The sequence below is a fragment of the Bombyx mandarina genome, chromosome 22, assembly GCF_030267445.1.
Source record: "Bombyx mandarina strain Sakado chromosome 22, ASM3026744v2".
NCBI classification, from domain to species: Eukaryota; Metazoa; Arthropoda; class Insecta; order Lepidoptera; family Bombycidae; genus Bombyx; species Bombyx mandarina.
In genome coordinates, this window is record NC_143228.1 from 9253388 (window position 1) to 9265549 (window position 12162).

General features: G+C 34.0%; 1 protein-coding gene across 2 annotated transcripts in view; it reads left to right on the forward strand.

The window, feature by feature from the left end:
* The window catches only part of LOC114244690 (uncharacterized), a 41058-nt gene that overhangs the window by 26345 nt on the left and 2551 nt on the right, over positions 1-12162 (forward strand). For both annotated transcript variants that reach the window (XM_028176576.2, XM_028176575.2), the window contains exons 3-4: positions 11142-11307; positions 11973-12094. In XM_028176576.2, the coding sequence (XP_028032377.2) occupies positions 11142-11307; positions 11973-12094 (288 nt within the window). The remainder of the gene's footprint in view (positions 1-11141; positions 11308-11972; positions 12095-12162) is intronic.

Below are 12162 nucleotides of genomic sequence, written 5' to 3' on the forward strand. Positions count from 1 at the left end.
TTAGCGACATGTGTACTGACCGTCAAAACAAAAACGTTCTTACATTCTATAATGTGATTAAATATTACCAGTTCCATATCGAACACATTCAGACTTTATGTCTCCGAAATTCAAATAAAAACTTCAGTTATAATATGATTGCATTATTCTCGGCCTTAAAATATTTAACAAACGAATTTACACTAATAAGAAAAAAAATTAGTGAAACTTAATTCCGCAATTGCCTAGATTCGAACCAACATATTTATTTGTGAGATAACATAAAAACTAGTAGATTTTTTGATTAATGAACCTTGCTTCAAGTAGCCATAAATTAGCAAATTGGGACGGAGTAGAGTGCAAGCACAAAAACCACTTCACTTGATTGAGTGAATGTCATACGGACGTTTAACCCAAATCTATCCGTCAATGCGACATACAAAAGGCCCTTTACTGCCCAACTGACTAATTTATGAACTAGAAACTTTTTTTTCATCGTCTTGTTACAGTCAACTATTTTTTCTGATTTAAGAATATGAAGTACCTAATATTTATTTACTTAATTTTAATTGACGAGAGATTTCATAATACTATATTACGTATAATGTTATTTAACTATTAGCATGTTATATGTTATTGTTATTAAACACAAAGCTTATTCAAACCATGAGATACCTACATGGGATTTGTCTCTTCGTCTTTCCCACCATACCATGAAATTTAGTGAATTTTACCAAACAAAGTGTACTTTCTATTTTATTGCCTGCGTCGCTTAAGTTCGTAAGAAATCCAGAAACGATGTGATGTTATCAACTGCCACAATAAATTAATAGACAATTTAAAGAATACAAAGGGACTTTTTTAAATATTCGTAGCCTAATAGATAAAACGCTCGATATGCACAAATTCGAATCCTAGAGCACTCATGATCACTATTAATTTCTTCGGTGAGGCATAAAATGATGTGCTAAAAAGCAAAACTCACTTATAATGATAGTTAAGTAATTACCTGGTACTGCGGTAAAGATTTTATAGCTCATATAGGCAAGTAAAATCCCGCCTATTTCAGCCGCGAAGAAAATGCCTCGAATTGAAACTTAGACCCCAAGTCGGAAGTAACAATTAATCTATATCTACGCTTAAACTTCATAAACATTAATAAGCTCTATTTAAGGAAACGAATCACGAAACATAATTTAACAATTAGTAATTAATTTCCCAATCTAGATCTATACAATATCTTGCTTAGAATTATAAAAATATCGGCATAGTAGAACAATATCTTGTCAAGATTTTCAAATAATTGGGTCCAGTTTTATGAAACAGTGACGTCACCAAAAAGATTAAAAGAAAAGGTATGCGTAATTTACAAAATTTCTCAAAAGTCACTAAATGACCATTCTGAAAAATTGATAGGGTTGAAACTTAATCATATTCAGAGAATAAAAAACGGTAGATATGTCTTCGTGCCTTGGAGATAAAACTCCTTCGTAAATTGTAGATGCAATATAAATGATACAAAATTAAAACGAAAACAGCATTAACGTATAATACTTCAAGGACTATAAGCATTATTCCAATATTTTTAATGAAATCTAGTTTAGTTTAGGCAGCGGCTTGGCTCTACCCCTGGGATTGCTGAAGTCCATGGGCTACGGTAACCACTCACCATCAGGTGGGCCGTATGATCGTCTGCCTACAAGGGCAATAAAAAAAAGATTACGTTACGCTTGTGAAATCCAATTAATTTATGGTTTAGGCCTTCGATAATTATTTAAGGTGCTTCAAAATAAAAACCAAGCCATCCGATTCTACATACGCATTATTTAATTAGGCTCTTCGAAATGACAGGTCCAATTGTACAGTGAAGGTTTATGTCCGCCGTGCTGTCACACGCTGATTACGTCAGCGCTTTCGTCTCGTGAGAAACTTCGTGCATTGTGGCGTTTAAGCATCACTTTCATTGTTTATGCGGAACTTCGCGGAACAACCGATAAGACGAGTGGATACGAACGTTAACCTCAAACTAATAATGTTGCATACGTTTTATTTAGAACCAATTCTGGTCATGATCAAGATTGAACTAATATAGACCCCGTTTTAGTCGAATATTTGAGTCGTCTATTATCAAAGGTGGCAATCTGTGTATTTGGACAAAAAAATGTTATTGATATGGCGATACAGATTGATTTGAATATAATCATCTCCTTCAAAAAATACGGTTCAAAACCTGCATTAAATAAAGGTTAATACTTAACCTGTTATTTATCTAAGATGTCGTTCAGAAGAGTTTTGTGACTGCCAATGGAATACAAAGTCAATAATTCGTTTTTCTGATTTACCAATAATTGTCCAAAAGTCACATTGCCGGCTTTGATAATAGTCGACTCATTTGTTTGTCTTGTGTGAACTTGATATTTTTTTGTTGTAAAATTAAAATACGAATAATAAATAAGTCCAAAGACCCCACAGACACAACCCACTGAATTTCTCGCCAACTATTCTGGGTCCCAATTCAGATCCGGTAGTAGATTCTGGTGAAGCACTGCTATTGTAGGGCTAGTGTTAGCAAATTCTCTCAGGTTGAGCCCGTGAGCTCACATACCGCGTGTAGTCGGGATATCTCCTTAGGCTACCGACGAGTAGGTAGGAAGAAAAAAACGGAAGACGAACAATATTATATCCCTTAGTATTTTTCAATTTGGCAAAAATTTTACAAGAAAAATATATTTGCATTCAAAATATGCAATTCTAAAACATACTGAAAACGTTTCGACAAGAACTGAATGACGTCAACTTTAAGTTGCTTATTTTAAAATACTTCTTTAATCTTGCTACATACATTAAATTTGAATAAAGTATTTTGCTTTACTAATCTGAATACTTCATTACTACGACGGTGACGAGAGATATAATCACAAACATGTACAATGGATACAAGCTGCTTTTAACTAATCGTCAAAAGCTGCACAATAGCGTTGCAACAAGTACAGTTATAGCAAAACCAGGGCCGTAGTTAGAATTTATATTAATTTAATCTTTCACCTTTATCCTTTCTTTATAGCGTTGTTCGTTAGCACAAAATGAAATAAAATGACTCGAGTTAAATAAAATATTTAAACAAATAAGACAACAGCTCAACAATTGCTGTGAACAATTTGAAATATTGCGTTGAAATCTAGTTTGTCTCACGAACTGAAACAATCATACATTAAAATCAATGTGATGGATAAACATGATAAAATATGTTCAATTTATATTACACGTCTCTATTCTAAAAGCTATATCATAATGGCCTTTAAAAGACCATCGACCGCGTAATTATGGGCTATAAAAATTTAAAAGTAATCTCTTTTAAGGATGAATTAACAGAAATACAAAATTTGAATACGGTTTTGGCCGTTTTGGCTACAACGATGAATACGAGGTTGTATAGTCGATTTCGATCGTAGATTTTTTGTCTGCATTCTGTTTGGATTTTGAAATTTATTAGAGACTAATTTTGGAGATTTAGAGATAGAGCCGCAGCGACTTGGCTCTGCCCCTGTACATGAGCAAAGATAACCACTTACCAACAGGTGGACCGTATATTCATCTGCTTACAAAGGCAATAAAAAAAAATAAAAAACACCCTAGAGCTCATACTGCCTATGGCCCTTATTATGGTTACGGCGTTAGGAATGCGAATGTCAGTCGGCGACTGTACGTCGCGACATTGTGCATCACACGAGTCTAATGTTTGTCTCTAATGAGCTTTTAACTTTCTTTCAAGTATGAATACTTATTTCCTTGTACCTTGCATTGTCTACTAATGACCAAATTAAAAGTTCGCTAAGTGTTTTCTTCAAATATGTGTACCGCTATATCCACGTTAGTGAGTACAGACTGAGATATTCTATTTTAACAGTTGCCCACGATAAATTAATATACTTTAATTATTCCATTGTTTAGTAGATTTTCAATTGTTAAATGGTCGGGTAGCAGGATATGTACAAAACAACATAATATGTTAATGTCTCTCAAAACAGGTTGGATAAAGCAGTTAATGTCCATTAAACAAATACATCTAATATTTTTTTGTCATTTAAATTGAGAAACTTATATGGAAAGTAAATTGTCGTAATATTAGTATTTTATATAGACTTATCTAAAATCTAATGAATTAGGTACCATAAAAGCCTATAGTCTTGTGGGCAGCACCCTCACACCCACGTCTTCTTGCTAAGGAATTCTTGGACAAGGAAATTGAGAATAGTCAGTACCTACGTACAGACTTGGTATTCGCAATTGCTCATGGCTTGGCGCCCACGCGTAACTAACTACCTGAGTTAGTGATCTCATATCTCGACAGCTCTGTCACAACCGCAACTACTACATAGAATGAAAATTTAAATTTAAATTATACATCCATGTGGATTAATATTATTTGAAAAAATATCCAACAAAAACAGAACGCGGAAGACTTAATTGTTTCTCATCTGTTGCTATTTTTTGTTTTGTCGTGTGATCAAATTAAAATGACTCCGTAATTAAAAGTATGCGAGTAAAAAATTTAGGATATAAAACTAAATAACCTTGCAACAAAAACCAAAACGTTAATCTGACTCTGAAAATGTTATCTCTGTAATGTATGACCATAAATTGTTTCTTTTTTAATCCTGTAAAAGACCGAGGACAAATATAGTGAGATACTCAAACCGCAGTTTTAGTCTTACGATTATTCAATACCATTTATGGCTATCCAATGGCTTCGTTGTAAACAGTGAATCACAGATCATGACTAAAATACAATTTTATGGTCACCTCGTAAAATATATACGGGAAACAATGCTGATGTTTCCGGTACATCATTGAACTCTTTTATTTTTGGTATTACAACAGATATTAGTTTGTTCATAAGGAGTAAAAAATCATATTATTATGGAAAAAAATATACGATTTAAGTGTTCCAAAATGAATTACCACATATCCCTGTAAGATATTTCATAATTATATTTAATATGAATAATATCATCTATTTTACTAATGCCTGATACCAATCTTGTTTTATCTCATTTTAAAATTAAGAGTCACATAATTTGTATTTTGTCACATAATTGCTTTGTAACGTGGCAAAGTTTTTCTAACACTCATTTTAGATATAATAATAATATTAAATAATTAATTTAAAAAATAACAGTGACAAATTACGATATACATACACGATATCTCACACGACCCTCAATTAGATAAATGGAAGAATTCCAACAAATTACTAAGCTAATGAATTCCATGGAATTCTACTTGCATAATATTATTTACAGCAAGTAATTTAAAGCATGTATCACTGCATTCTTACGATAACAATATAATTTGAATATATTAATTTTATTAAGTAAACAACTGTATGCATTAATCTTCTTGGGAGCAAACCTTATTACTTAAGAGGAAGCAGACTGTCAATGCAAATGACAAAACTGGATACATGTGTTATTCGCTTTATTCGGTTTATTTATATTTATTTAGCTAGTAGTAGCTTGAAAATTGTAAAACAAAATGTTAGAAATTGTTACTATTGTACCTAGATCGGTCTTTAAGTTAAACTGAATAAAAATAATGAAATACGTACACAACAAATGTTCACGATTGACTTCCACGGTGAAGGAATAACATCGTGTAATAAAAATCAAACCCGCAAAATTATAATTTGCGTAATTACTGGCGGTAGGACCTCTTGTGAGTCCGCGCGGGTAGGTACCACCACCCTGACTATTTCTACCGTGAAGCAGTAATACATTTCGGTTTGAATGGTGGGGCAGCCGTTGTAACTATACTTGAGAGCTTAGAACTTATATCTCAAGGTGGGTGGCGCATTTACGTTGTGGATGTCTATGGGCTCCTGTAACCACTTAACACCAGGTGGGCTGTGAGCTCGTCCACCCATCTAAGCAATAAAAAAAAAGGTCTGTACAACTCTTAATAAAAAAAATCACAATTTCGATTACAGTGACGAATGATTCTTACAACTTAACTACATACTTCATTGTTACCTGCCCGTAGTAGCAGTATCTTCACCGTAATTTCTACTTAATTCCTGACATCTAAGCCCCCAGTTCTTATAGTAATTATCTATATCTATATCTATACTAATATTATAAAAAGGAAAGATTTGTTTGTTTGTATGTTTCGAATAGGCTCCGAAACTACTGGACCGATTTGAAAAATTATTTTTCCATTAGAAGCCGACATTGTCCCTGATGAACATAGGCTACTTTTTTTTAAATTTTTTTTTATTTTTTTTTTTGGTTTCATGTGTGTTTTAATGTTTCCGAAGCGAAGCGAGGGCGGGTCGCTAGTTAGTAGTATGTTTCAAGACCGCATCAGCGTGTACTATTCTATTTCTGCGTCGGAATAATCATGTGTTGTACTTTACCGTAAGATTATTCATAGTGTAAAAGCCGCTTTAATCGGTTGTAAGTAAAGCTATTTTGTCTTTCTTAAATAAAATTACCAAAAGAAACGAAGATTTTCAAAGTGTTAAATACTTAGTATAAAGTTTTCTGTATTCCTTCAGTCTACTTAACAGTTACAATTTTAAATACATTATGCTTATATTCAGATTCAGTATTTTGCGCACGTAACTTTTATGAATATGTGCATAATATTATTATGATCTATGATCTCATTAGTGCGGATGATGAAGTCCACGTTACTATTGTTTTGGAACCATTGTGTAATTTTGTTAAGTTAAATTCTTTGCAATTATGTATTATAAAAAATTCAGCCAAATTTGGAAAACGTTTTTGTCCCGTTTTTGCACGTTAATGACTTCACTATTTCTTATTTGCTATAATTTTTGTATCCGTCTTTCAAGAACATAGCAATGATTTCATTTCAGACAACGCTGTAAATTCTCAGCTCAGCTCGGACTAATTACTTTAAATGCAAGTTTTATTTTTTATGAAAATATTATAATTTTATTATAATATATTATAAAATATTATAATTTTATTATAATATTATAAATATTTTTTCTAGATCTAGAAATTTTACCGATGATAGGTGGAATGGGAGACAGAATATCTTAATTTATATTTATGAAATCACTAAGCAACGCTTTCCTCTGTCAGTGTTATTTCCATGGAAATGTTGAATCAAGTTGATTAAAAGCCTCGGAGTGTCCCTAGAAGGAAGGTATGTTTTCATATATTCTTGTTGTAAAGAGTTGGCTACACCATTAGATTGATCTTGAATTTTTGTGAAAAAAACAAACCTTCGAGGTTTTATTTCAGGGATAGCCTCCCCTTAATCACACAAAGAGGTTTCAGCGGCTATATCTTGAATTGCATTTTACGGGAAAACATAAAAAGAAGATATAGCAAAAATTATTGACTTCTCCATTCACTAACTATTGATAGCACTAAAACTATTGGCAAGCTTTAGTATTACCAATAATAATAAAATAATAATAATAAATAAAGCAAAGTAAGGTGGACAATCAGAGGAGAAGTTCATACTTAACTGTTTTGTCTTTGCCGCTTTACAGTTTTCGTGGTCACGGACCCATGATTAATAAATTAATTTTAGCTTCATTCCTTTATGACCATGAACCCACAAACTAAAATTTTCGACGCACTAAATAAAAACACGGTCATAAATAAAAACATATTATAATAATATTTGATTTCGTATTTTCGATTCGTAGAAATCTGAGAAAACACTAAGGAATAATTCTACTATGTTGTTTTTCAAAGATGTTAATATTGCTTAAAATAAAAGCGGTAAATTCGATTCATATGTAAATCATTCGAATTGAGTGTGGCAAATGCTTTGTCTATTTTGTAAGCGGTCTGTCTAATCGCATTTCCACATAAAAACAATACTTGAAGTAAGTGAATCAATAGGAACGAATGAGATTTTGGTTATAGTTTTTTGCGACGTGTCTAATGTAGCATGTGGACATTTCCGCGTAGTTCTTTAGTTATCAACCCACGTATAGCCCGAGGTTGTGGCGGCCCTCACAACATAGGTCTTAATCAGTGGAAAACATTGATATTCTATGTAGCATCGTATGAGTAGGTAGATGCTATTACAGCTGGCAACATTGATTTTAATAAAACGTTTCCTTAAACAAATGTCAAATAAAAAGCCAATCTATGAAACTCTAGGAGCATAAGCGAACTGATGTTTGGATAAAATATTAAAATTCACCATTTTCTACAGAACCAACATGATAGAAAATATTAGTCATTGTTTTTTTTAAATAAAATATTTTATTACCCCTGGATGTTTTTTTTTTCGTTTAGAAAAATAAACAGCAAAAAAGGAAATAACAACTCGTAGTTTTAAAATATTAATTAGGAATTCCATTTTACGTACTTGAAATGTCGAAAATGTTAATGCGAACTCGACTTTAAAAATATAAAATCATTTTTGAACACTCAAATGAAAACGTACTACGATAGTTTACTTCATGAAATACTCGTGTACACAAACATATGTATCGCTACGTCTTAAAAGACCTTCAAAGTCCAGTTAACATCTATTGTTATAGAAATTGTTGAATCCGTCTCTAATTTACTACGAAACCATTGTCTTATATACCTAGCCGATTTTATGGGCACTACACATAATAACAATGCATGTTTACCAACTTAAACCTTAAGTACCCATCAATGAAGTTAATAATAATAATAATAATATTAATTTATAATATAAAAAAATATACAAACACTTCGCGAACTTTAATTAGAGTACAATTTATCAGTTTGCTTATTACCCGTCTGTGGTTCTAATTAGTGAGACACCCGGTGTATCGTGTAAAGATACACTCTGATGTGTATTGCGGGCGTATAGTATAAGTCTACAAGTTTATTTTTTTATGATTTAAGGAATACACCAGTAAACACCAGAATACGCCAGAATACACCAGGCCCGGAGGCCTTTCCAGTTTCACCAGGACAGGTGGGGGCGAGCAAGGCTCAGGAGGGGTGGGATTTGCTAATAGCTGCTCGGGCGCCTCTGAAGGGGACCTAACAGCTCAAGAGCATCTGCTTCGCGAATGAATCTACTACCAGATCGGAATCGCGACTCGCTGAGAAGATCTGGCCAGAAACTCAGCGGGCCCACAACCTAACCACGCATCACATGTATTAGGTCGCACGTCGAACTCTTTGTGGAGTTCTACGAGTACGATTATCGGGGTCCCTAAGCCTGCTCCCTCCTTGCTCGAATTGAGAACATCAGTTTGCTGTTGGGTCTAAAAGTCAATCACAGCGAAACCAAAGTGATGATTGTGGATCGAACCAACAGCCTTGAACTAACGGGAACGCTGAACCTTGACATCGTGAGCGACTTCGTCTACCTAGGGTCTAACATTAATAACACAGGATCATGCGAAAAAGAGATAAGGAGACGTATAGGGATGGCCAAAAATGCAATGTCCCAACTGCATAAGATATGGAGAGACCGTAACATCACGCGAAAAACTAAAACCAAATTGGTGAGTTCGCTGGTTTTGTCCATATTCAGTTATGGCGCGGAGACCTGGACAATGAAGAAGGCCAACAGAGACCGAATAGACGCTTTTGAAATGTGGTGCTGGAGGAAAATGCTACAGATTCCATGGACAGCCTTTCGCCCCAACGTGTCTATTCTGAGAGAGCTTCATGTCAAAACCAGACTTTCCACTATATGCCTTCGTAGGGTGCTGGAATTTTTCGGACATATTGCTCGTAAAGAGGGTCACAATCTTGAACAGCTGATGGTGACAGGAAAGGTAGATGGCAAACGTCCCAGAGGACGCAGTCCTACGAGATGGTCGGACCAAATACGATCTTCTCTGGACATCAACTTCCATAATGCCCTTCACAAAGCTAAGGATCGTAGAAGATGGAGGGAAATCGCACGGGAAAAACTGATGCAGCGGGGGAGTCACGACCCTCAGTAATGAGGAAAACGACGCGAGGAGGGGCAGGAAGCCTGCTCCCAGTGAAGTCTACAAGTGTCGATACCACCGCACCATCTTTTCTTTCCATACTTGTCCATCAGCAACCAACAGCGATAAAAGGGCCATCTCAACCTCTTGTATATCATTGGAAACAATGAGACTGTCCGTTCAACCTGTAGTTTACTTGTAAAATCCTTGACACCACAACTAATAAACTGTTGTTTCGAACAATCCCTACTGACTACTCCCACGCTCGGTTAAGTTGCGATTATGAACAAGACACTTCACTAATCACTAATTGACTACTACAGGCCTTGGTTTCAACCCACAGCCATAGTACTTGATATGAAATGGATAAAACAAACTTTTACTCGGATAATATGAAATAAACTCTAAATAAAACCATTCTAGGCTTAGATTAGTAAAGAGAAGTATGTTTATATGATATTTAATTTGAGTTTTTCTAATAGCAGAACTGAAAGCTTATTCTAAGATTGTTAATTTAAATCTCTATATATAAAAATGAATTTCTGTTCGTTAGTCTCGCTAAAACTCGGGAACGGCTGGACCGATTTGGCTAATTTTGGTCTTGAATTATTTGTGGAAGTCCAGAGAAGGTTTAAAAGGTAGATAAATATGAAATTGCTCGGAATTAAATAAAAATAACAATTTTGTTTTTCCTTTGATGTGTCCGTCGGACGGACTCCTTTTGTTTAAGTTTATTTTACACAAAAGTTTAGGTCTTTTGTTTATCGATTGAGGCACTACGAAATCTGCCGAGTCAGCTAGTCTTTAATAATTATTTACCGATACCTAATCTGTAAACCTCTATTAGAGATGTAAATGTAAACCTCTAATTTACTGGTGGTAGGACCTCTTGTGATTACTGGTGGTAGAACCTCTTGTGAGTCCGCGCGGGTAGGTACCACCGCCTTGCCTATTTCTGCCGTGAAGCAGTAATGCGTTTCGGTCTGAAGGGTAGGGCAGACGTTGTAAATATACTGAGATCTTAGAACTCATATCTCAAGGTGGGTGGCGCATTTACGTTGTAGGTGTCTATGGGCTCCAGTAAGCACTTAACACCAGGTGGGCTGTGAGCTCGTCCACCTATCTAAACAATAAATAAAAAAAAGAGATTGTTAAACGTAATAAGTTTTTCTGATAATAAATTGATATAGGTGGTTTAAACAAAGGCAATGTATATATTATAAATATTTATATTACCACTTTCCAGGTATTTGCCTGCAGTTCACTCGCGGCTTTAGACGGCTACAGTCCTCAACAAGACCCCGATCAGTTCCACATACAAACTGATGACGAAGACGAGCGCTACTTCCTCTACCAAACTCACAATGGACAGTATCGTAAAGAAAGGAGGTTAAAAGATGGATCAGTAGTTGGTGAGTATTAACGTTAGCATTTAAGATACAATATCGTAAGTGTTTTTGAAAAATAGTTAACTCTCTCTTCAGTTTCTCATAAACAATTGTAGACATAATTGTTGTGACTAAAATTTAGCACAAAATTCAAAAGTCGATTAATAACATCTTACTCGTATGTGACTTGTCCAGAAAACTGTAAATTATTCAAAACGTCGAAACTAGCTTATCAATAATAATATAATTGTAAATAGACATGCTTTAACAAAAACCGACTTCAAATAGAAAAAAAAAAGATATTCCAAAACAAATTAATAATAATATACACTAAAAACAATAATCATCGAAATAGGTTGGCGTGATATTGAGTTATTCATCTATTTGTCGCGCACTTACTTAATGTAAATTTAAGACTAATAATAAAAGTACTTTATAATTAAACCAAGTATGAATGAAGTCCCTCAGTTTATATGCATGAGATGAAGAAATTCAATAATATTGGTATCATTTTTAAAATGATCATTTATATTCTATGCATGAGGAACAAATTCGACAATTTTGATATCATTTTTAAAAGTAACATCTAAGTAATATTGTTTTTTTTTTTTGTAATATAATATTTTTTTATGATTTTTCGAGAAATATAATTTACGAATAGTACAAATTTACTTAGAGAATGGTTACAGGCACAACAGGCTGGGTTGGCGCAGATGGATTTCTACGCTTACAAGATTACATAGCTGACGACCAGGGTTATAGAATATACAAATCCAAAACTGTATATGTTGGACAAAACCGACCGATAAGTGTATGTATTAATCAATCCGCAGAATAAAGCTATCATTTTATGTTTTGGATATTAGTGCTCTGAGGAAT